At 40.1% G+C, this 24610-nt stretch overlaps 1 protein-coding gene and 1 long non-coding RNA gene across 16 annotated transcripts in view; one reads left to right on the plus strand and one right to left on the minus strand.

Annotated features, from left to right (window-relative positions):
• Positions 1 to 24610, minus strand: part of LOC112565853 — a 34831-nt gene that overhangs the window by 3827 nt on the left and 6394 nt on the right. For 2 of the 12 annotated variants that reach the window (XM_025241688.1, XM_025241689.1), the window contains exons 2-12: positions 23051 to 23451; positions 7584 to 7681; positions 7203 to 7232; positions 4587 to 4707; positions 4264 to 4289; positions 3365 to 3607; positions 3169 to 3239; positions 2508 to 2687; positions 2220 to 2303; positions 835 to 937; positions 318 to 453 (exon numbers count right to left, since the gene is read on the minus strand). In XM_025241688.1, coding sequence (XP_025097473.1) covers positions 318 to 453; positions 835 to 937; positions 2220 to 2303; positions 2508 to 2687; positions 3169 to 3239; positions 3365 to 3607; positions 4264 to 4289; positions 4587 to 4707; positions 7203 to 7232; positions 7584 to 7681; positions 23051 to 23446 — 1488 coding nt within the window. In that variant the 5' untranslated portion in view covers positions 23447 to 23451. Of the gene's footprint in view, positions 1 to 317; positions 454 to 834; positions 938 to 2219; positions 2304 to 2507; positions 2688 to 3168; positions 3240 to 3364; positions 3608 to 4263; positions 4290 to 4586; positions 4708 to 7202; positions 7233 to 7583; positions 7682 to 7956; positions 8715 to 9202; positions 9537 to 9561; positions 9698 to 17218; positions 17533 to 23050; positions 23452 to 24610 lie in introns of those variants that run through there. The other 10 variants (XM_025241692.1, XM_025241694.1, XM_025241696.1 and 7 more) reach the window with 10 other exon arrangements.
• LOC112565858 lies at positions 9643 to 24494 on the plus strand. 4 transcript variants are annotated; one of them, XR_003099508.1, is made up of 3 exons: positions 9643 to 9777; positions 23279 to 23427; positions 23866 to 24494. It is a non-coding gene; the product is annotated as an uncharacterized LOC112565858 (long non-coding RNA). The 4 variants fall into 4 exon arrangements; XR_003099509.1 differs by lacking the exon at positions 9643 to 9777 and adding an exon at positions 13791 to 14127; XR_003099507.1 differs by lacking the exon at positions 9643 to 9777 and adding an exon at positions 18038 to 18172.

Genomic DNA, 24610 nt, shown 5'->3' on the forward strand with positions numbered 1-24610 from the left:
CTTTTCCTGCTATTGTGCCACGCTGGTCTGCATTCCATGCTTATCACTGATAATACAGTCCAAGGACTATAATTTGTCACTATCCAAGTGCAGCAGTGATTTCATACCTTAAGCAGATATATATGCAGCTAATATAATTTGTATTTGTACTAGGTCATCACCAACATCTCACATGCCAGATTCTAGATTATGCACTAGGGATAACCCACTTAAATATATTTGACCATGTTAATATGCTTCTGAAAATAAGAGATATATGTGCTTTTAGTAGGTAGAAGAACAATCATCATCATTATTACGACAACCACTATGTTGACCTTGAGGGGGTTGAGGGGATTTGACTTCTTTCCAGCAGTTGTGGTTCCACCTGCTGTAGGAGGTGGGGCTGGTGGCAAATGCTCTTTATCTTCAGCAGTGACATCTGTCTCTATCTGATTGGTGCCCTGTCGCCGCCTGATGGAAAGAATAAAACTAACATTATCTTACCTTGCCTTGTTTCATTTCCAACCCTCTGCAAGACACAGTGAAAGAGAGAATGAGAAATGAGACAACACCTTATAATACTAAAAATTGTATTTCTCAGGAAGTGCAAAAGGTTTGGAACTCTCTCAATTTTTCTCTCCCTCTCTGTTTTTCTGACTATGTAAGCAGTGCACAATCTGGACAGAAACAAGCTTTAAAGTGAAGAAAGCAGAAAGCAAAATGTTCTGAATAAATTGAACAAGATGTACAGATTGTAAACCATTTGATTGTTGCTGCAAAATAACTCAAAAATAGAATGAGAATAATCCACTACATCAAACTCCACTGAATGAATAGAGATAGAGAACTTACATTAAGAACTTTCTTTGTTCATGGACCCAAGAAGCAGCACTGCGGCCAGGCTGAGGAATAGTACTCTGTGACTGTGACAGACTAGTTCCATCATGATGGAATCCTGACAACAACAAAAATATCCTAAAATATTATAGTATTTAGTTGATTCTCTTCATTGCATCTGTTGTATGACCAAAGGAATCCAAATTGGTGTGTACATATGGATAACCTGTGTGAAAGATGAAAATTCCTTAAAGATTGATTCAAAAGTTAGTTTTAATTTATGCTCAATTATGAAAAAAAGGCGAAGTAAAATTGTAACTGCTGAAAATACACCAAACATTTGATCAAGTGGTAATTTTAAATGTTACATCAAAATGTATCTTTTACAACAAAAGCAAAAGTAGCCATTTAAATGTCTCTAGTGCTGATTCCTTGGCATTATATCTTAAGAGTGAGTCACTCCACAATCCAATGCTGAAATGAAAATAACTTTTCTAAGTTATTTAAAGCAAATTGAAACTGTTACATCCATTAGTCACACCACAACATTTAGTCATCAAAACATGCAAGAGATCAAACCAGAACCATACATGGTATGACATGGTGGCAATGAGATGGAGCATGCATATATACTTTTGTGGTGGTGATGAGAGGGGGTAGGATATTCAAAAATATCCCCAAATGATCGGATTAGTGGTTCATCATTTTACAAAGCTGAAACATAAAATCCCTTAGAGTACTGTCCTTAAGACTGGATCCAAATGACACCTATAACAGTGCAACATTCAAGACTTCCTAAAATCTGTTGTCAAAAGGCCTCCTGAGCCCTTTCATTACCTTACACTAGATTAGCAGAATGTTTCCCTTTTAGTTTATTCTTCCTTCATTGGAGCAAAAGGAAGTGATTTTCCCCATGGACTTCTTTTCAAAACTTTCTTCAGCGCATATAAGGGCAGTTTTTCTGTATCACACTAAAACTCATGGTTCGACTAGCTAATACTAATGAGGATTATCAGTTAATCATTATAGATTAATATTGAATAATGATGTTTAAAACTGTTAGCTAAATCAGCACATCTGATAATAGTATTTTCAGGCGCAAAAAGGAAAAAAAAGCAGCTTGTCCAGACCAACTCAACTTCCCCTATGTCCTTTCTTTCGTTAAAATAAATCTCAGGAATGCACTACTGAATCTGGCAGCAAAGTAAACACAAATATTACTCACAAACAGAAGTAGTACATTTGTGTTCATGAATGACATCCACATGCACTGGATGTGCATGCAATTCCATGTTACATGAAAATAAGCATGCTCTAACTTCTATGACATGAGTACATGTGAAATGGTTATTTTCAAACAGCAGTTAGGGAAGAAAACAATACAAAGTGTTTAACAGTACTAGGAAGAGAAAGTCGTGCTTGAAGGCTGGTGACATTTCGCTTTTCTTTTGCCAGCAGTATTGGAGATCGCCTTTCTTCAAGGGCTAAAGTTGGGTGGAAAAAAATGAAGTAAATATAAACGTCTTAATAATCATCTTACTGCGAATGGTCAAGGAAGAAGTGTTTAAATATGTGCATATATATTAATGATGAGCAAAATTAAGACCTTGCCCAGTCCAACTTTTCTCTTGTCTTCTTAACCAACATGTCCCACATGAAGGACATTTAATGAGGTTAAATTAGCTCACCTATACCAGTTCTGTTCCTGATGCTAGGAAGTGGTCCAAAACGGTGGCTACGTGGTGCTGTTCGAATTTGTGGCATTCCAACAAGTGACAAAGATATCCCTCGCTGAAATGCAGCCATGTCAAAGTCCTGCATTAAAGACTGTGGTGGGCGAAGAAGACTGCTGGGTGCGGATGACCTGACTGAAATATTTTCAAAAACAGTGCTTACAGCAAATGACCTAATAAAATAAAGCAAAAATTCTGTGATGGCACACCCTATGAAAAATGAATGAACATTATCAGGTCAATCACACCGATGCATAAGAGTAAATGACATTTAACAACAAGACAAAGAGGAAGGAGAAAAAGAATACAATTTATAAAGCACATGTCCCCATGAGGAGATAAGCTTAATATGCTGTGCTTACATAATTACAGGCAAACCAACAACTTTACATACAACATAGCATACAAAAACAAACACTAAACTGAATCTGAGCATGATCAAAGATGGTAAATTGAGGAAGATGAGGAATTTAACCCTGAAATACGTTTTTTTTTTAGTTCAATAATTTTGATCAACAGTGTTAAGACACCATGCATTAATCATGATCTTTGCTCACAGGTTTGCATAATTACAATGCAATTAGCTAAGGTGGTTCCAAACATTTTGACTTCCTACCATCGTCATCAATGTCACCGTTGTTCAGGTGATTATCAAGCACAGGCCGTGGTTTCAGGGACATGTGAGTTCTGAAACCAATAAAGTAAATAATGCATTTATCCATGGTATACACTGCACAAACATGCACATACATACATGCCCACACAAACAGCTTAGGGACAGACTTGTACATTCAATCCATAGCTTTACTCACTCTGGTAGCTGTATGCCTCGGCCATGGAACAGATCTCTCGCTTTTACAGGCATTGCCATAGACTTCAACTTCTGGATTTCACGATTCAGATCAAATCTTTCCTCAAATTCTATTTTTCTTCCACCCATAAACAAGTCCAGTTCTGCTCGATGTGGTACCAACTCTCGCCTTCGCCTGATGCCACGTAAATATTCTATGTACTCCATTTCTGCCAGCAGGCGATCCCTCTGGTTTAAACTGATACTGAGTAAAAAACATTATTATTTGTGGACTCTGAACTCTGGAATTTCTAGCTCATTCTAATTCAACTGCTTTCTACTTATTTGTAATTCAGCTTTCTTTCATTTAACTTAAATGTAAATCAACTTTTCCCATGTTTTCTTACATTTCCAGAGAGCAAGATAAATGTGTGTAAGAACTTTATACTCTTTTTTATTTAAAATAGAGCTGTGTAAAATAATATTCCATGAAATGTCATGTCACCGGTGTCTGTACCTTGTGTTCCAGTTCCAAATTTACTTTTACAAAAAATCCTTCTATAGACATATTGCTTGAGCATTTTTAATCATCACATAAGCAGTTAAATGTTTATGTTGGGAAATGTGTTTATTATATATGGCAGTAATATCCTGTGAAGACTAAAATACACTTGTGCAACAGCCACTCCCAGCCCACAGAATACATGTGGCAGTATGAGAGACATAGCTAACATACCGTTGATACCAGCATAGGAATAAAATTCTTTCACAATATAGATAGTTGATATATCTCTTACATCCATTGAGCATATAAGATTATAGTCCGAGAGTTTCTGAAATATTCCAAATAATCTATGTTTAATACACATTACAACTATACATATGAATATATATGTATACACATAAAAACCCAAGACTCACCTTTCAAATCCCTTCGGTAATTCAAACTGAAAAAAAGTTAAAAGGATTCTTAGAAAATACAAAAGCCAAAGATCAGAAATAATATTTATTTAAAGTAACAATTTGGACTATTTGAGTCATTTACACAAATGCTTAATGATAATATATGTTTCATTGCAAAAACAGAACATCTAAACTGCAATTAATGCATCAATATGATAAAAACAACAAAACATTAAACTGTAAATCCTTCAGTTGAAACAAGATGATCCAGCCCATGGGGAAGCAAACTGCGACAAGTGTAATTCAGTCACTAATAAAGGCACAGCATACACAGAACATACCTTTGCATAACGATCTGTGTGAAGTATGACTCCCCTCTGGTTAGTACCATTATTCTCACTGCCACCAAACATGTCTTGGTGTCGTTTGGAATAAGGAATTCGTTTTAATACTGTAGATGACCTGCAAGGAAAGTACCATTTTTTTTTTTTTACATTTTGTGCATTTGAAAACATATTTAATGATATGAAAAGGAGCATGTACCTAAAGTGTCTTAAAAGGTTTATTTCCATTTTCAAATGAAACACTTCAAACATAATATTAATAACAAATAATAAATGAAAGATTTGTATAGCGCATACTCACACTCGTAAGGAGCATGCTCTTAGTGCTTAAAACAAGAATGAGACGTGGACAACATGATAGAATACCAGGGATGAAAGAATAAACAGGACTGTTGATGAATAGAAGATAAATCTAGAATATTGTGATTCTGCAGGAGAAGATGAGTAGGAAAATAACAATATGCAGAAAAGAGGAGAGGTGGTTGAAAAAAGGACTAGCATTGTGTGGATTGTGTTAGTAGTAATACTCAAGGAAGAGGTGTCTTTTCAATGCAGATTTTAAGGATGCAGTTATAAGTAGGTGGAGGATATAGACAATGACAATGATAATTCTTCATTAATGAGAGGTAAAATAAGCAAGAAAATACTTTTTTCCATTTAGCCCTTGAAAGCAAGAGAATTACATTGTTTTGCTGTGCAGTCCACACAAAGCTATATCTTTTTATCACCTTCCCCCAACTTTTTTTCGCTTTTTGAAACTTTCCTACTTGTCTTCCTCTGCAGAATCATATTTTCAGTACTTGTCACTTAAATTGGCTTCTCTTTGTGTTTTCTAGATTTGTCTTTTATTCATCTGTTGTTTATTCTTCCCTCCCTTAGATGCTGTCCATACTTCATTCTTAAGCGCTAAGAGCTCCTCATGAGTGTATGTGCTATACATATCTTTTATTTATTAGTATCTATAAGTACCTGGAGATTGAGATTGTTCATTCCATAAAATTTAAGGAATTGCAGTTATCTCTTTCAACTCAGCTCAAGTCCATACAAATATTTTTCTAATACATAAAAGTGCTCTATTATTATTACTTAAGAATAAAAAAATGTTAATGTCAAATAGAGCATACGAACAGATGCTACAAATAAATATGACTTTGACATCATGGATATATATATATCTGCCAATTTTTACATATTTCATACAGAAAGGAGATATATATCTAGTATATGCAGACATTCATTGGATAGCAAAACCCATAAAACCAGCCAGCAGGAAATGTTATGGCTGCTATTCAGTACTGAAGAATAGCATTCACACAACACTATGCATGTGCAGACATTCATGTGCACATATACTGTCCTCCACACCCACTGTAAGTCATAGCCAATACACGGAGGTACAAGAACAAATATATTAAAAATGAACTTGGAAAAATTTTATTCCACACTAATACAAGCAGATTATTTACTTGTATCTATAGGGTATGATGCAAAATGGAAAAAAATGAATACTTTTTTGTGTGATAAAATGGGGGGAAATCTCTGTGATGCACATGCAGGACTGATCACATTTGAGTCATCTTGTCCAGTTGGAAAATGATCAAGTCACAACAATATCAAAAAACAAAATACAAGATAGGCTTAAATTATGGATACTAACATTCTAAATCAGCTTTTCCTGGAAAACAACTTTTAGCAAAAAAAACGAATCAGTTACTTGACAATTACACCTAAAACTCTGCTCTTGGTTAATACATGGAGGTCATCGTGGTTTCACACTCTTTTGACATTTTAGTAGATTAAAAAAGCTGATCCCCCAGAGTAAAGAGGCTTTGCAGACCACTGGCAAGAACAAATCAGGTAGCTTATACAAAAAAAAAAAACATGGTCCTCAAAAATAACAGAGACATTCAGGCAGTGGGTATTTCTGCAATTTCTAACTGTTCCCCAAAGTGTAACTATTTAAAGGCTTATACTGCTCAGATTTTGGAATTAGTATCTTTTAATGAACTCTACCTAATCAGTTTGGAAGCAAAACATGTGGCCTGGCAAGCCTTTAATAAAAAGTGTATGAGGAGGGAAGGCTGAAGAGTTCCCTAATTCCCTCTTATCCATTAAAAGGCTTCAGTCACACTGGGCAGTTGCTTTTATGAGAGATAATTGTATATCAAAGAATAAGAAAATTTTCAATGTTTAAATTTTAAGTTTGCATAGCTTATATGTTAGCAAATATGCATGCACAAATAAAGAATAATACAGTTATATAATATATTAAATGAGTTATTATACAGGCAGGTTAGCTACTATTTTATCACTGCCCTAACATCCATATACATATCCAAAAAATGCACTGAATGAACAAATATTCAGTTCTAACTAGACATATCGAAAAATAAAGACAATAGCCTCTGATAATTGCCTATGTCAGCACACATTCTCCCCCACCCACCCTTCCATTCATGCACATGAACACATGAACACATGAACATTCATAACTGATCTGGCAACTAATTCTAATTTCTAGCAAACTTTGCTTGTGATACATAGCAATAGCCCGACCCCATGCATGCAGTGCAAATACACACATCTCCTATAACTCCAGTAGTTATATTTTACCTTGGAAAAGGAAGAAGGCCATGGTAGTGTCTGCATACAAAGTGTTCTTGATTACACAAATAACATAATGTCTGGCTGTTTGATCTGGTTACATAAATTGTTATATTAATCTGGTTTTGTACTGTGTACAAAACACATTATATGCCTCCTGTCACACAACGGATAAATGGGCACATGCTTTTTAAGACACTTTTATCACAAGCTTTGAGATCTGGATAAATCTAATGCTAGATTAAAAACTGACCCATTATTCTCCAGCAAGTTTGACTTAAAATAATTGCCTCCCTTGAGGAGAATTTAAATTGTTGATTCAATGCTGAAAAGGACAAGGCTGTATTCTGCAACAGCAATGACTCAGAAATAACAACCTTTCAAACTCACAGGAAGTTCTGTGGTGTGAAGGGGGCAGGTTCGGGATTCACAAGGTAGTCTGGTCCATCCATGTACATGTTTCTTCCATGTTGGCCAATTTTGTTCACCTGGAACACAAAAAAGATGGCATGCAATTACTGTTTTAAATAGATTTTGTTTCCCTAATGAGTGGGTAGAATTGATTAAGCCTAAGGTATACTAATTCCAAAATCTGAATAGATAAAACTAAATCTTTTAGCAGTATAACTAGCAGGATAAAAATGGTGCAAACCCTCTTCTGTAATTTGCAGAGAATCTCATGAAAAATGCTTATTCTGCTAACAAATTGTGATGACAGATACTCTGCATATTTTGAAAATATCAACATTTATGGGGATATTACTTTTTTTGTTGTTATTCTTTCCTGGAGCTGGAAGGCAAAAATATTTGATGGTATGGGCCAACATTGTTTTCATCATCATCATCCATAGATTTATACCGGCTGATCATCGATTATGCTGGCTTGCTGCTATCAGTTGTTACGGAGAGCTGAAGTACAGCACTTAAGTCAAGTCTTTGGTCTTGCGTTTGTTTCATGTAGGAATTTAGAGTTTTCTGAGGTACTTGATCTCGAAATTAAAGTCTGGATTTGTTTTTCAGCACCAGTAAGTAGAGTCCACATCTCACAATCGCACAGCAGGATAGAATCTATGAGATATTCGTACATCTTGTACTTGATAGTAAACCTGATGCTGTTGCTGTGTTGCTGCTGCATGGCTCTCTAGTGCGGACGTCTAGCTGCCATCTTTGAAAAATGTAGCTTGTACTAATATTTCACCTATATTAAATTCTACATGGATTCAACTTTTCACCAATGTCGGTCCAATATAAGGTTCATTTGTTTTTCACGCACAGTCCTAATGCTGACCGTCAGAAATGCCCTTAATTGATCAGATCAGCATGTCACTGCTGTTGTGGTCGTTACCTCCTTTTCATACACCAACTTATCAAGTAATGTACAGGTTTATGGGCGGATGAGACAGGCGTTTCCAACGGTTGGATCATGTCCGGAGACTGAGAGGTGACGACCACCCCTTTCCTTCCACCTACACACCTGCCTCTGAGATATTTGTCTCATGCCTGCCACAGCTGATGACTGCACAGAGATATCTTCGAATTCCTCTCCTCACCTCAAAGACGGAGAAATACATTTTTAACCAAACAATTTAAGCTGCGTTGTGCTCGTAAACATTAATAAAGCCGAGCTCTCTGAAGCTGCTGTTGCATAATTATAGTGATATATATTCAAATCTGAGGTTCGATCGATATCTTAATTGTAGGTTGATATTTTTTAGAAATACGTGTTTTACATTTTGTTCTTTCTTTTTGGAGATATAATATACTTTGTATATACATCAACATGGACGAAAATAGGCACGACCACGGTAAGGTATAACTATCCCTTCAAAAATAATTTTAAAAAGATATTCCTCTCTTTCCCTCATTGCACCTAATTGGTTTGGGCTGACTGTACCATCTCTGCAACCCCCACCCCATCCAGAGACGAGCACCGCCCTCACGTAAAGCTGGCCCCGAGAAAAGTGAGGTCTCGAACACCTCACTCCCCATCGACCTTTGAGGACATTTACCTTTTTTTTTACCTGTTCCCCTTTTCATCGGTTCTCGACAGGTAGCATGCCACCAAGTGCCGAGTTTCGTGACCTAGTTAGGACAGCGCTGCGTCTCATGCCGTATAGTCAGCACTGCGTTGTAGGTATAGGTAACACTCGATTTGTGCAGCTGCGGTTATTCCGCGAGAGACTGCATGACCTGAACCTGACGTGCTGCGTCTAGAACTGTCTGCAGCCAATACTGCGCGATTGAGCGATGCCGTGCAAAGAGCTAAATAGGGTTAACTCTGTCGCACAGGGAACGATACGCGTCTATTGTTCGCTCGCGCTCTCACTAATGGTACATTGTGTTAAGAAAAAAAAAGAAAGTTAAAAACAGTTCCTGCTTTCATATGCTTGCCACAGCGAGTTGCATTGTTTTTGGCTGTTAAATGTCGATCTTAAGACTCGACAGCGTGTGAACTCCCGCTTCGGGCACCAAAGAATTAAACTCGTGCCGATGCAGACGTTACGACGCAACCATCATGGCTCCGAGGCAGAAAAGGAGAAAGACCGTCGGTGCCCAGAGCATCCTGCTAAGGAGAGCTTTAGTGGTAAGTCTTATTTCCTACGTGCAGCCTGTTAACACCTTGTAACTTTTAAATCACTTTGGAGAGACCTTACAGTACAGTGGGACTGGGTCGAGGTGTGAAATGTATTCTAGTCGCGAGGGTATCAAGCATGGCAAGCCGAGACCGCGACTGTCACATCGATCACCGCCGAGAAATGTGTTTGTGATTTCAAGTTTCGCTTTGTCTGCTCGCTGTATGTTGTTTTCATCCAAAGAAGAATTTTTATTCTGGTCTTGTGCATTACTCGGACAAGAAATTTTGAATTTATTAAACTAAAAAGCGAACCAATAAGCCAGGGCCGGTGCTAGCTATAGTTGTGCCGTTGGTAAAAGACAATTACGTGCTGCTCCCCTCCCAAATGTCAATTAGGCACTTATAGCGCATTCCACAATTTATGTTCTGGTCATCAGACTGAGGCATACAATCTCGTTTTCTTTGCTTTTATGCTGAGCAAAAAATAATAATAATAATAAATAAATAAATTATTCGTTTTTTCCGATCTAGTGAGACTGCCAGCCGAGTTAATTTCCACTTTGAGACATGTTGGTCTCCATGCACTGGCTATAGAAACTGGCAGAGGCAGTAAAATTCTGAATGACTCTGTCGTACAGTATATAATAATTTATATTGGACAACGAAGATTAGAATTTTCTGGGGATTCATTTTAGGCTTGCTGGGCGTTTGTTCGCGAATCGAACCTCACTGGCATTATGTAAGCCTAGATACATTATTTAAATTCTCATTTGAGAAAAGACAGCTAAACCCAAACGTGTCATTATTTTCAATATTTGTAGATAAATGGGTGGCAGATGTATACGTACATGCGATTGACCAGAATAATATTTACCCTAACATTATTCGTTGCTTTAAAAAAAAACGTACACCATCTCCGTGTTGTCCCTCACTGCCTAGGTCGTCGTGTATATATATATGCCTACGGCTTCCACATCTATCGATCTAATTGCCTATTCTCTTTCCAGATGGTATCTGATGGCATGTTAAGCAATAAAACTTTATAATTTAAGAAAAAATATTGCTGTTTAATGGGAATGTGTTTTTGAACACAACGTATTATTGATTGAACAGTGCGACGTATCTTCGTCATTAGGAAGGCTGTCTGCATTATTTAACGTTTTAGGTCGTTAGGGAAAGAAGATGCGTTCGATACCACGATTTTCTCTTTTTCAACTTTTGTGAAGGCTGTACTAATAGTTTTACCCCCTCAGTGCTTTACCTTTCCCCAAGCCATTCCCGACAGCTGAGTCCATGGAGACAAGTTCGCTGCGCAAATACAAGTATCGAACAGGCACACCTCCGGGTTTGGACGCTATAGTCTCTCACCACTCCCTGTCGTTTCCAGGGTAATCGTGTACACTTCTCGGTCACTTCTCGTCACCGCATCGCGTGTTCTGTGTGTAAACCGTCAAAATTGACTGTCCTGGTAGAACTTGCACTGTTCGTGAAACTTTAATGTCTCACGTGAAGTAGACTTGAGTCTGCCTACTTCCAGCCTCAATAGGTCCGTGGCAACGTATCCAGGTTTAAACGGAAGATTATTGAACAGAGGTACAATATACGATCTTCTGTTATACAGTGGGGACAAAGTAGAATTCTTCCTTTTCCAAAGTAGTTTCTCCCTCTCGCTCCCCACCGACTAATCCTTCTAGAGCAGTGATGCCCAACCTTTTTCGGCCTGCTGGCCATATCCATTTCGGACAGCCGTGTCGCGGGCCACTTCGCCGCAAAAATACAAAAAGGAAAAAAAAAAAATAGAGCAGATACAATTTTTTATTAGAAACAAGTTGTGCTTACCATTAACTATGTACTAATTAGTGGGATATTTGAAGTTGTTTTACTGAAACCAACTTCTGAATGTCCGGCTGCATCGTAGAGACACCAAGTCAGAGCACTGAATCGAAATGTTCGTCCATCGAAAAAAAGATTGAGAGACGCCCCTACGTGGGGATAAATACTTCTTCTTCCTTTTTTTCGTTTTTTTAAGGTCTTCTTTTATTACTAACATGCCGATTTCCTGCACTGTGGGCAGAAGTTTCGCGGGCCGGATATGGCCCGCGGGCCGTAGGTTGTGCATCCCTGTTCTAGAGCTTTCTTCTTCCGTTGTCCGTTATTGTACGCATTTTTCATCACTCAGGTTTTACGTCATAATTATAATGACCTCGCTGCATTCAGCAAATGAATGCGTTGAGCGGTTGTAATCACAACAAAATGTTTCATTATTTTTCGTGCCATTAGTTTGTTTGTTGGGCAAATGACACTATTTCAGCATGTTGGCGTTGCCTACTTTCGCTTAACCCTCAGTGTCTGGTTAAAGTAGTCCGTGACATAAGTATTTCAATAGCTCATTTCCCTTCTGGCAACAAGGCCAGAAACAGTCGGCTTAACAATCTGTCACCCTCGCAGCCACAGGCATCACATACAAAAAGGCTGATACAAAACATACAAACACACAGTTATGGCAATGAGGGGAGTGCTGATAATAAACTGCTTGTGGTGAACTGGGTGCTGGGGACATTTAAAGAGTTTTTCTTAAATTGTATTCTAAAAAAAGCCTTTTCTTTTCTGAAACGCAGTTGTGCTTGACTTCTGTTATTGTGTTGTCTTCTTCAGTCAATGCGGGAAACGATATCTTGAAAAAGCAGAGAACTAATCTTGTCTGGCAGCGCTGATAAAGAAGACGGATATGCATAATTTAGCCAGCCCTGTAGTCAGTAAAACTTCTTACTAGTGAAGCTTCCTTCGTCCAGCCATAAGGAAGCAAATTAATGTATTAATTCAGTAAATGCAGTCTCTAACCCGCATAGCCTGCCTGCTTGAGCTGATAAAAATACACTGGGTTGTGGTACTGTAAGCCATAGTTTTGCTTGAGTTTATGCAGTCAAGTTTTTTGTTTAAAAAAAAAAGTCAAGGTCCACTTTTCTATAGCAGTAGGGCAATAAATCAAAGGGAAGAAAATTTTAATACTTCCGAAAATAGCATGAAAGCACTTTAATATAGCGTGATTTCCCGTTAAGGCTCAATGCACTTTACAATTGCGATAAACACACCCAACAAACACATACACGCACGCGCGGACACGCGCACACGTTATTCTCATCGTCTCGGGCACACCGCCAGATATAAGACCGAAAAACAGCTCCATTTTTTTAAATTTCGCTTGCTTCTAAAACACCATATGTAAATTTTCAAAAATACAGCAGACATGTCAACCGTGTTATTAGTTATCTTTGTACTTTGACCGTGTTAAAATGTTACAGACTGTCGATTTCTAACGCTGTTGTACTTGATAAATTTAAATCAAACTAACCTGAGCTGAATTTTAAAAAATGAAAACTGGTGTGCACAAAGCTTCCGGTTTAGTCACATTCCCCGAGACTAACAGCGAACTTCGCAAAAGACTCAGCGTTGGTCTTGATAGTCATCAGGCCACCTATACACGTCCGTGGTACAGGCATGTGTCGCTGAGGCAAGAGTTGTAAGGCATGTGTCACCGTTTAATGACGAACTTGTTTACACGTCCGTGGTTTAATATGCAGGAGTCACTGATAGATTAGTTTAAGATGAGTCGCTGTTGGTCGTGTGTCGCCGATTTGCCAGCGTGTCTTTGTATCAAGCTATAAATAAAGTGTTTGAAACTCTCTTTGACTGCAAAGACTCAATTTCTTGGCGAGGCTGACACTAGACAAGGACCTAAGAATGAGCCATTGACGACGACATAGGCGCATGGGACTTGTGCATGTCGCCACTTTCCATTCATTTTCTACCTTTCACCCAAACACTTTTCAATTGATGAAAGAAGGTGGCCGAAGAACTTAAATGACTAGAGAAGAAAGTTTTGAAATCTACTGAATGAGTTTCAAGAATCGCAGTTGCACCAAAATAAAAAACACACACACACACACACACAAACGAAAGCAGAGAAGATAAGAATATGTAAGGTGACCAGACGTCCCGCTTAGGCGGAACAGTCCCGCTTTTGACCTCGTGTCCCGCCTGCTCATCGGGCGGCACGCCCAATGTTCCGTTTCTGGCTCTCTAGGAAGTCCATCAAATGTCCGGTTGCCTTTAAAAATATGAATACCGTAACGCTGATTCACATCCGGCAAAGTCACAGCACACCCCCTCCCCTTTTCGGCGTTCATTGACGGTGACGACACCATCATCGGCACGTGTTCCGCTTTCGCTCCCGCAACGTCTGGTCACCTTATAATTATACTTAATTTTCAAGATATAAGCTTTCAAACATCGGCATTCTCACCAGCCACTAGGAAAGCAGAGGAAAATTGCCTTCTACGCTGGAGAGCTGCGTTGCGTGTAAGTAGTATTTGTAACATCGAGTGTGGCTCAGACCAGCAAATCTATGCATGTCTTCGAGTCGAATGAAGCAATATCGTTCAGGTTGTCATGTGTAAGAAGCGTGTGTGTGTTGGTGCCCCTACCCTCAAAAAATGAAACTGCTGATTTTGGAGTACAGCCCTACAGATTTGAACGTGCTTTCTATGACACTTTGAAATGTCTGCATCAGCAAGGACTTACTCCCAAATGCCTTATTTGTTAACTGCAACTTGAATTCTTATTCACATCGAAAGGCGTACAACCTTATCCCGAAAGGTTAAAGGCTTTGAAAGAGAAAAAACTTCCTGCAAAGGTACGCCAATATGTGAGCCAATAATGGTGAGCAAATAACAGCCTTTCAACTATATGAGAGACTCTCCGCACCGTCACATGATGAGATACTTCATGGTCCTGGCAAGAAAAAAAAAAAGAAAAAAAAAGACCGAGGACAAAGCTTCCCCGGGTTTCAAATGTCGCTTACCCAACTGACGCTTAACTGAGATGTAGAGACGCGACAGCAAAATTAAAAATGAAAACATGAGTACAAATGTTATGCCCCGAATGCAGCACTAGAACCAGAAAACATTATTATCACGAAGTATAAAACACAAGATATTAACAATCACTAACTTCAGCATTAATCATGTGGTGGTAACGAAACGTGAAAGGATGATCATCGCAAGAAAGCAGTCTTAACAGATTCTCCTACTAATCATTATTTTTTTCAGGAGCTATTTTAGCTTTAGAACCTTTTGAATATTGTACAAGTTGAATGTTAGTATTTTTATGTGTTAAATACTATTGTTAATGTAAAAATTGAATAGTTGGTAAAAATGGCCTCCCTTAAATGGCTCCTCGGGGTAGAAGTAGCGAACTATGTTTATGGATCCTCATACAGAACACCAGAATAAAGTAAAACATGTAATGTCACCTATCGCTCCAAATAATAATGTCCTCTTTATGATACAGGGAAATGTCCATATATTTTAACATCATCTGCTATATTGATTGTGCAGCTTCCGAATGTGAAAAAAACCTTCCTTGAAATGGGAAATGCGCACTTGTTTTTCCGACTATATAAAAATCAAAGGTCACAGACAAAAGGGATTCTGATAAAATGTTGATTTTGAACTTTTCAGAAATAACACTACATTACATGATGTGTACAGTTCTATGGATAATGATCATCAACGAGCTACACAAAGACGCACGCTTTGCACAGAGAGAGAGAGAGTGTGTATAATAGACATAAGGCGAAAATTCCGATTATTTCTGGGATAAATAACAACCGAGGATCAGCGGAAAAACTTGTAGAAATATGTCCCTCTCCTAACAGGCTGCACCTCCTTCAGCATCGACGTTGAGTTGCAGTAAGCAAACTGAAGTGACGATCACCTTTTTGCTGTTTAATGCGATAACATTTCTTAATATTCTCCTGATTTCTCAATATTTTCGAAATACTGTATTCTCTAATGTCACTGACCCTTGTTTTCTGGAGTCGTCACCGTGAAACCTGCAGTGATCACCCTTGACTGCCGGAACGCAGTGAGTCTTTGTGTTGTTCTTTGTTCTGCATCTTTAATTGTGACTATTTTGGAGAACCTGTTTAGTGCAGTGACCGAGATATTGCGCTAAACAAATTACTTCATTTCGATACACTTGTTCATGACATCAGTTACATACCGATAACAAGGACGCCAAAGTTGGAAAGTTATACAGAGTACACCTCATATTACTTAAGACCATAGAACAGCTGAGTGAAACAATAAACTTCTCTGTTCTGCATGCGTGTGCATGTAGAACCCGATCAATCCCTTGCTGGATTTAGCGTAGAAGTATCTTTCTAGTAAATAACAAAACGATAGCGACACCTGGTACCGCCGTTGCAAAGGGGGTGACGGGAGGTAAGGGATGGGTGTCATATAAAGCCGAACTGACAATAGAGTGACGTCTATACCGGCTTAACAAAAGAATGTTGCTTCGACATGCGAATTATAAGGGAACATTGTTGAATGACGGCCACCGTATGGCCAGCACCCTAACTAACACCATTTTCTTGGATGCCATTGTCCAGTAGCCACCGTTGGGCCTGCACTTGACTAGCAATGCGCAGATTGTCCGGCATTGTTTTGGATGCGTTGTCAAATCGTGGCAACCATTTAGTCTGCACACTAATATTCCACTGTCTTGGACTGTGGTTGCCCAGTCATGACCACCTTTTGGCCTGCACGCTAGTACTAACACGACACTGTCTTGGCCAGCTGCCCTGGCTGCTAAGTCGATACACCTGAAGAAGTGACACCGCGATCCAGGCTGCGAAAAGGGTACGTGGCGGTTTTCCAACAGACGCGACCCCTAGCAGACTATACTTGTACCTTTGCGCTTAAACAAGACACTGTTAGATGGGATAGGGGTGGGTGTCAAAGCATAAACTGAACCCAACGTACAGACAATTCTAAGCCAGGATCAAGCGTGTGGGATTTCATGCGAAAAATTGTAAATAAAATAGCGGATTACAAAATTGAAGCTCGCCCGTCACATGGGGCAAGAAACGCACAGTTAATCGAAGAGACAGCTGGCCGTATGGTCCAGAAATGTGTCATTCCCTACAGCTTTTTCTGCCACCCTACCCCTCAAACACCCCTCATTCCCTCCCTACACATACACACAAAATTTGGTTTGTGAAACGTTCTGCTGTTCTTAAAGTTTGTGGGCAAAGCGGACTTGCAGAGTATCTAAGCATAAGATTACTAAAATAAAATGCCATTTTTGCAGTGATCCTACTGCGAGATAACCTAGGGTTGTTTTTTTTATTTTTAAATGCTCGAGTCACCTGTGAGGAACTCCTGCTGAGGCTGGAGTAAATCCGCGCCGACATTGTTGGTAGTTATCGGTCCTGTAAAGCGGACGGATTTACAATTTATAACCGATAACGCTGACATATATTGCCGAACCTATAGAAAACCCATTAATAAAGTAAATGTCGCTCTGGGATCTTGAGCATCAAGACAATATGCCTTTGTATAGCTCTCTCACTAACATGCACACCATATTAGACACATTCCGTTACCTTGGTCTCTAGTTTTGAACCTTCCAGGACAAAGCTGGAAATGGCTGGCATAGCTCCTTCATTCGGCCGTTGGTCACCAGAGTTTACTACTACAGAGCGCACTTTGGTCGAGTTCTGGAATAGCGACGACGACAACGACGATGACAACAACGACGAGCCTTCAAGACCGTCGCCAGCTGCTAGGTCCTCGTATTCTTCTGGCCTTAGACCGCGACGGTGGTGTCGGTGGCGGTGGCGGCGGCGCTGTCGTCGGTGCGGTAGGGTGACACAAAACATTCAACAGACCGCGGAGACAACAACGTGCGACGTAAAGTAGTGCTGGTCGACCTAAGGACCTCGCGCTGAGCCCTGATAGAAAGAATGCGCCAACAGATAACAACCCGACGAGTGGGCTACTGACAAATAGGACCGGGCCTTCCCAGGAAACCCACTTCGTAGCTGGATCCGATGCCGTTCTCTCGCGGATCTGACCCGCCGCTCGTACACAGGCTGTTGTTAAGCGGAGCCAAGGGACCTTGCTGACCGCCAGTGTTACCCCGCACTACCACCACCAGATTGGAAGACGGTTGAAAACATGTAAAGCAGCAGGTACAAACAGCCGTGGACGTAAAGAGTTGGCGGGAAGAAGGTGTTTGTTGATAGTGTACACCCATTAATCGGCGGCTGGCGCCGCCTTCTGTGCCAGCGAACGCCAGCATGCTACCCAAATGCATTCTTTGGAAACCGTTGTGAGACGTGACAGGTGTGCTGACCTTAAGCGAGGGTAGTGACCCACTGGATCGAGCCATGGGCTTGTAAGACCCTGCTTTCAAGTTGAAGAACTGGCAACGCCAACAGTACTCTAGGTTTCCGATATAAAAGCCTGCATTCAGTCTTGATTGGCAGTCCGGACAGGTTGTCCATAGCGTGGTGGAGAACCTTCACAAATCCTACACACGACTAGGAAGGAAAGTCGTATGTAAAATGAAGTTGTATGTAAATGTATCTGTGCCTTTAGGCGTTTGCATGCACGCTCATGGCACGTACATGTGTATTTATACACATAGAATAAGATGTGCATACATATAGACAATTATTTTTATTATTATGTTATTAATAAAGCAGTGTTGATGTGTGTTTGCGGTTAACAATCATGCAGAAATCCACCTACTCCGAATCCTCACCAAATGTGGCAGGAATTTTTGTTTGGTGTTTGTTTTTTGTGCTTTGTTTTGTTGTTTGTTTGTTTTATCTGCAGCAAAGTCGTAGGCTAATTTTGATTGGTTATGTTGGTGGGGACCATGTTTATTTTTAACCATCCAGCGACGCTTAGGTTGATTTATGCCGATAAGGCTTCTACCTGTGATGCTACTGTTGGCCTAGATAAATCAACTTTTGATCTATGGCTTCATTTGAGTCGAGCATCTTCATGCACGGGGTCAGTGTAGAGAAACAGTGACGCGCATTTACAACTGGGTCAAATGATGGCCTTGCCCACACTCGCTTAGCAGAGGTAAGTCAGCTTCTTGTGAGTTGTATTTTTGTTTAGAGCTATACTCAGTTACATATCTTCCAAAGGAGAAAATAAGCACACACACACAGGTGTCGGAGCACATCTACCAAACACAGCGTACGACAGGGCCGTCGTCAACATGAACATCCTTGCCAAGTGTGTGGTGGGTCAGAAATGATTTCACATTATGGGGAAGAGGAATAATGGGTGGACCGGAGAAAAAACCCCAAACAGATATATTAGAACAGGTATCCAATACAAAGAACGGCCCTAGACGAAATCTGAACCCAGAATCTGTTGGTTCTCACTGCAGTGAAAACCGAGTGTTTTCACCATCTGGCGCCACTTCGAGCGAGCAAGGACGTTAAATCAAAATTTGTTTTTTCATAATCTCTGAAGCGAGCGAGTTCTTTATCTTCACCTTACCTCCAACCCCACCACACTACAAAGGGCCAGCAGTGTTGTCTCTTGCCTCCCTCCTTCCTTTGGTTTCCAGGCAAATGCACTGTACTCTGACAGGAGACAACATGACCTGGGGCAACGCCGGTAAAGATGCTAGTATCTCACAATGTGTTGATATACAAACACACATTACTGGTACAGTTGATGGTGCGCGAGTCATGTTTTCTTGAATCATGTTTTTTTTTCTAGAGTAAATCGAGTCGAGGCAGTCACACCTGTCGAGACTGTGCTCGCAATAACACATCGCTCTCTCTCTCTCACACACACACAGACAGGCGTACCGAGGTTTTGGGCTCGCGAGCCATGCAAAGTGCGCCCCGGTTACTATTAAAATAACTTCATTTTATAGGAGAAAAAAAATGGGGAATTTTACAAGACTAAGCCACTTGTCAATTTTAAAAACTGTTTGAAATAAATGAAGAGGTTGTTGGGAAAACTCAAGAAGAAAATTGTTTTAATGGGCATCATATTTACACCAAACAAGTAAAAAAAAAAAGGAAAAAATTTTGGGGTGGATGCTCATACCTGCCTTGCCTCCACCCTTTCAGTACGCCGCTGACCGGTACTTGTAAGCAGATGCAAAACAAGAAACTGCTACTGCTAGTGCCCCTGTAGCTGCCGCGAATTGATGAAGTGGTGAGGGCAGAGCTCTAGCAACTGAACGACCGGTTTGCAGTAGCTGGTTTAGACTTCATATTAAAAGTTCCTGGACCAAAGGGTTGCCAATGCACACTTATAGGGTTTTGGGAGTGTTGAGGCCGACAGCCGGCATGGTATGCATGTACGCCCAACTGAACAAAAGGGAGAGATGGGGGTGCCAAGCATCAATGGTTCTTGCAAAAGGACGCGCCGAGTACCTGCATGGCCGGGTCTTACCACCTGGGATCGACCATTTTATTATCATTGCCTAAAGCAAGCGCTCTGAACTGGCAGACTACAGCTTCAATTAGAGTGACATGGAAGATGTCACGTATGCACACACACACGAGGACAGGTACAGGCTTGGCGGTGGGGGGCAATTACTGACCGAGTGACAACCCCGTGACCGAAGGAGAACGGGAGGGGGTCGACTAGCGACATGATGTATGTGCGGGGGTGTGTTTGGAGAAAAGTGGGACGTGAAGGTCGGGTGACAAAGTTTGGTCAGAAAGTGAGGAGACAGCGCAGATGTGGGAGCACGTTTCATCGAGAGCGCGAGTGTGTGGTGTACAGGTTTTCGCCTTACTGGCGATGGAGTAAAACGATTCAGAACCCACGAAAGTGTTGTGTTTGGTTCTTGCTAAGAGATTGGAGAGCAACTGCATCTACCCTGCTACAGAAGAACAAAAAGTAGCAACGCACAAGACGAAATAACAGCAAAATGCAAGATGGGGAAGAGGGGGTTGGGAATTACAGGAGTTGCAGAGGCCCGGCGTTTGGTGTTTACAGGCATGGGAGCATATGTCTGCTGTTTCGTGGCCAAGCATTGACCCTTTACGGGCTAATTTACGAGAAACTGAGGCTTATGTGAAAGAAGGCAGCGCAAAGATGTTGAATTAGTGTCATAGGTCAAACGTAAGTGCTGGTCCGAAAAATAATGAACATTTTGTTCTGATGACGTACAGCCTCTCAATACCTTTGTTTGCTGAATGCTCCGACGTCATAATTATGACGTAACACGAGTGATTTAAAATATCAGAACAAGAAAGCTCTAAGGATTATTCAGTGGTCAGCGAGAGAGAGAGAAACGGATGGATCGTTCTCAGAAACTTTGTCAGGTTTGTTGGTTTTTTTTTTTTTTTTTTTTTTTAATATATCCGTGCTTGTTATTGGTATAGCGGGGTAGAAATTCTATACGTTTAGTATCTCTTTTTGAATAGTTTCGTTTTCATTCAAGGATTTTGGATGTTAGCTGTGTTAACCGTGAGATTGCTGTCTATTCTGCGTCTGTTGCTCCTTTTCTTTCATCTCTCCTTTCCTTCGATCTGTCAATCCTCTTCTCAGTTTAATCGTGGCGTACTCCCCGGTATATCCGAACAGCTGGTCATATGCTACACAGTTCGATCTGTGCCGGGAAAACCGTATTGCTCTTCTCGGAGTGTTTGACGTTTTTCTTGCAATCTAAATAAACCAGAGCAGAAAACGTCCCAGGTGTACAACCTTTCCCGTGTTGTCAGATGAAATACACAGCAGTGTCGCTAGGCAAGCACTGCTCGCAGGACTGCCCGACATATCAGCTTCGACAGAAACGCCAACCTCTAGTCACCCGGTCTGTTTGTTGACTATTAAAAGGCACGGGTCGTATCGAGTTTATGACGTCACCCTGGGTACAGGGCAGCGTGTTCTTTTGTCAGCTATATCACTCTCCTCGTGTTTCCTTTCTAAGGGATGTGCTTTTTTTTTTTTTTCATTGGCGTAGATGATCTTCCCACAATTCATTGCAATGTTGTTACAATGCTTATGTTTTATGGAATGAGTCGACTTGGAGGAAGACAACCTTTTCTTCTGTTTGCCACCTTTAATTTTGCTTCTTTTGTCACATAACGTTCATCGAAGTCTGTTTACTTCTTGGCGCCGACACCTTGCAGGGCGGGTAGGGGTGGGGAGGCCACTCATGTGACGGCGGCCTTTTCCACCTGTGTTTACACAACCATGAGGACAGCCGTACCTACCTGTTATCGTGTCCCATGGCGTTTAGAGCAAGCAAATTATCAACGTTTTCGCAGTGACAGTCGCTAGGTCGTAGCCTTAGGTATTGCTAAGTTTCATGCGTTGTATGTCGCCATTTAATTGGAGCAGGGCAATGTCAGAATAGAAGAATAATGAACGCATGTGCGCGACAACCATATCTATCAGACTGCCTGGCGTTCCCCTGAAGGAGAAATGCAGTAAGTAGTAGAAATAATGTGTGTGCGAAATCTTTTGCGACTTGCACTTTGAAAGGGGAGGTAGGTAAAGAAGGCAGGAAAATAAGAAGAGGTACATATCTGCGACATTTTCAAGAAAGTTCACGTAAGCCATTCCTGTTTCTTGTGTTGGAACTAGAAAAAGCCGCTCGAGATGTGCGAACGTCATTCGTAAGAATACATTACATTCATCTTAGGATACATGATGAATCTGAACACCTCTCATGTGTTGGGTGCTCGTGATCTGCGAAATGCTTTGACAGCTTACATATTTTTGGAGGAAACGAAATCTAGCATCACAATGGATGTAAATTTATTCATTGAACAGCATAACATCCATAATGTCTAATGTTGATTTCAAACCAGATTTTATGGAATGAAATTTGCATTCAAATTCAGATAAATACATGGCCTTTTTCTAGAGTAAGGGTACATTATTATTAAAATTAAAAACTGAACTGTAATTTCTGATAAAGATGTAACTTGGATTTTATATAATATATATGCAAGTATTTACAATGTTATCAAATATTTTGTTCTTAAATTTCCATGATTAATAAAACATAACAATCAGAGAGAGCAAACTAAAGCGACAGAAATGGACCTGGAACAACATAACAAAACTTGCTGCTGACAAATGAAGGTCTTTAGTAGATATTTTATCTACCACCTAGGCACAAAGATGACTAAATAATTGTTCACAACTGTTTAGCAAAAGGATGCAGGAGGAGTACAATGTAAGGATATTGTTATAACAACACTTACAGACACAAGTGTCCTGCTTGAATGAAATTATAAGTAATTCAAATCACTTCCCAGAAAACAGTGTTTTGGCTTTGAAAAACATTGGAATATGTCATGAAATCTATTATATGTTTTATCTATTATATTATTTAGTATTCTACTAAAGAAACCACTGCCATACATGCGAGCATGCACACACCTAAATATGAAAAAAATTACTCAGAACCATGGCCTTAGAATGCTACATACCTTGAAAGTGTGTCCATGATAAGTTTGTTCACTGGTATGAGAAGTGACGGCAGGGCTTGAGCTGGACAACTGAAGGATGGAAGATGGATGCCTCTTTATTTTCTGTGATCTGCTCTTTGACCTGTTATTATCTGGTAGTTTATCATCCACTAGTTGACAGGATGGATCATTTGCCAGGGGACTGAACAGTATGCCACTCACATGGTCTGTTGAATCTGTCTCCTTCAGGTTGGAATATTTCAGTGAATGGCGAGGTTGAGGAGGTCGAAAACAGGAATAGCTGCTTGCATCTGGATGGGTGTCCATAAGCACTGTTGGAAGTTGTCTTCCCTGTAGCAGGTTTTTGGTGACATTTCCTGATGAATCTTTGTCTGAAGGTAGGTTCACCACTTCCATTTTTCCTGGAGATGCAGAAAGTAATGCACATGTTTAAACAATGATTCAGCACATTCTGACCAGGCATGTCGTACATCAACACAATTGGCTTATAAGTTTGATTCATGTAAAAACATGCTACACTTCCTAATCAGATTAAATTTGCATGTACCAAAGTCTGAACAGTACAAGAATACTCTTGCTATTACCATATTTTTTTTTGTCCAGAGGGCATGCTTATAAGTGTATCAGATATGTAGCATAAATAAGCTGCAGTAAAAAGATTGCGAGGAGAAGAGATTTCATTTAAATCCATGAATGGATGCAGACGATGGAATTATTGAGAGCAAAATGTGAAGAAAAATTTATAGACACTATTAGGACAGTGGTTAATGCACAGAAAATACAAATGTTGCCTTTAATGGTTCTATTTTTTTCAGCACTCCCAAAAAATGATGGGATTTAGCTTTCTTCATGGACGTCGGCGCAAAGGAGCCATATCTCTTATATTTCTAGTCATCTTTATAGTAGTACTTTACTCTTTACAGAAAAAAGACCCTGCAATGTTAGAAATCTTAGGTGACTCTTATTGGTTGGACTTGCTACATTCCAGTTACTTCATTCCCAGAAATAGAATAATTATGCCACTACATATTTCATATATAATTGAACCAGAAAGACACTGTAGCAGTGAAGGCTACATTGCTGTTCTTATTCCAAGTCACCCACAGGATGGCTTAAGAAGAGCAGCGATTCGGAAGACTTGGGGCTATGCTTTGAGACAGGAAGAGTGGCCACATGCCTTACTTAGGGCACATGCTGACATTTTCTTTTTACTAGGGAGAGCATCCACCCAGCTGGAATATCAGTCTGTTGAGCAGGAAGCACACACACATGATGATATAATTATAGGTGACTTTGTTGATACATACAGAAACCTCTCAATAAAAATGTTATTTGGGTTGAATTGGATTGCCAAGAACTGCGCGGAAACAAAGTTTCTTGTCAAAATGGATTCAGACACATTTGTTGACTTTCCACAGCTGATGGACCTTCTCCTGAATAATGAGCAGAAGCTGCGCAAGTTCTGTGGTAGGAAAACTGTATTACTCATCTGATGCCTTAACAAGTGGCAAGTGGAAAAATGACCCCAATGAATATCCTTTTTCAGTGTACCCAACATTT

The sequence above is a fragment of the Pomacea canaliculata genome, linkage group LG6 (genome assembly GCF_003073045.1).
Source record: "Pomacea canaliculata isolate SZHN2017 linkage group LG6, ASM307304v1, whole genome shotgun sequence".
Taxonomy (NCBI): Eukaryota; Metazoa; Mollusca; class Gastropoda; order Architaenioglossa; family Ampullariidae; genus Pomacea; species Pomacea canaliculata.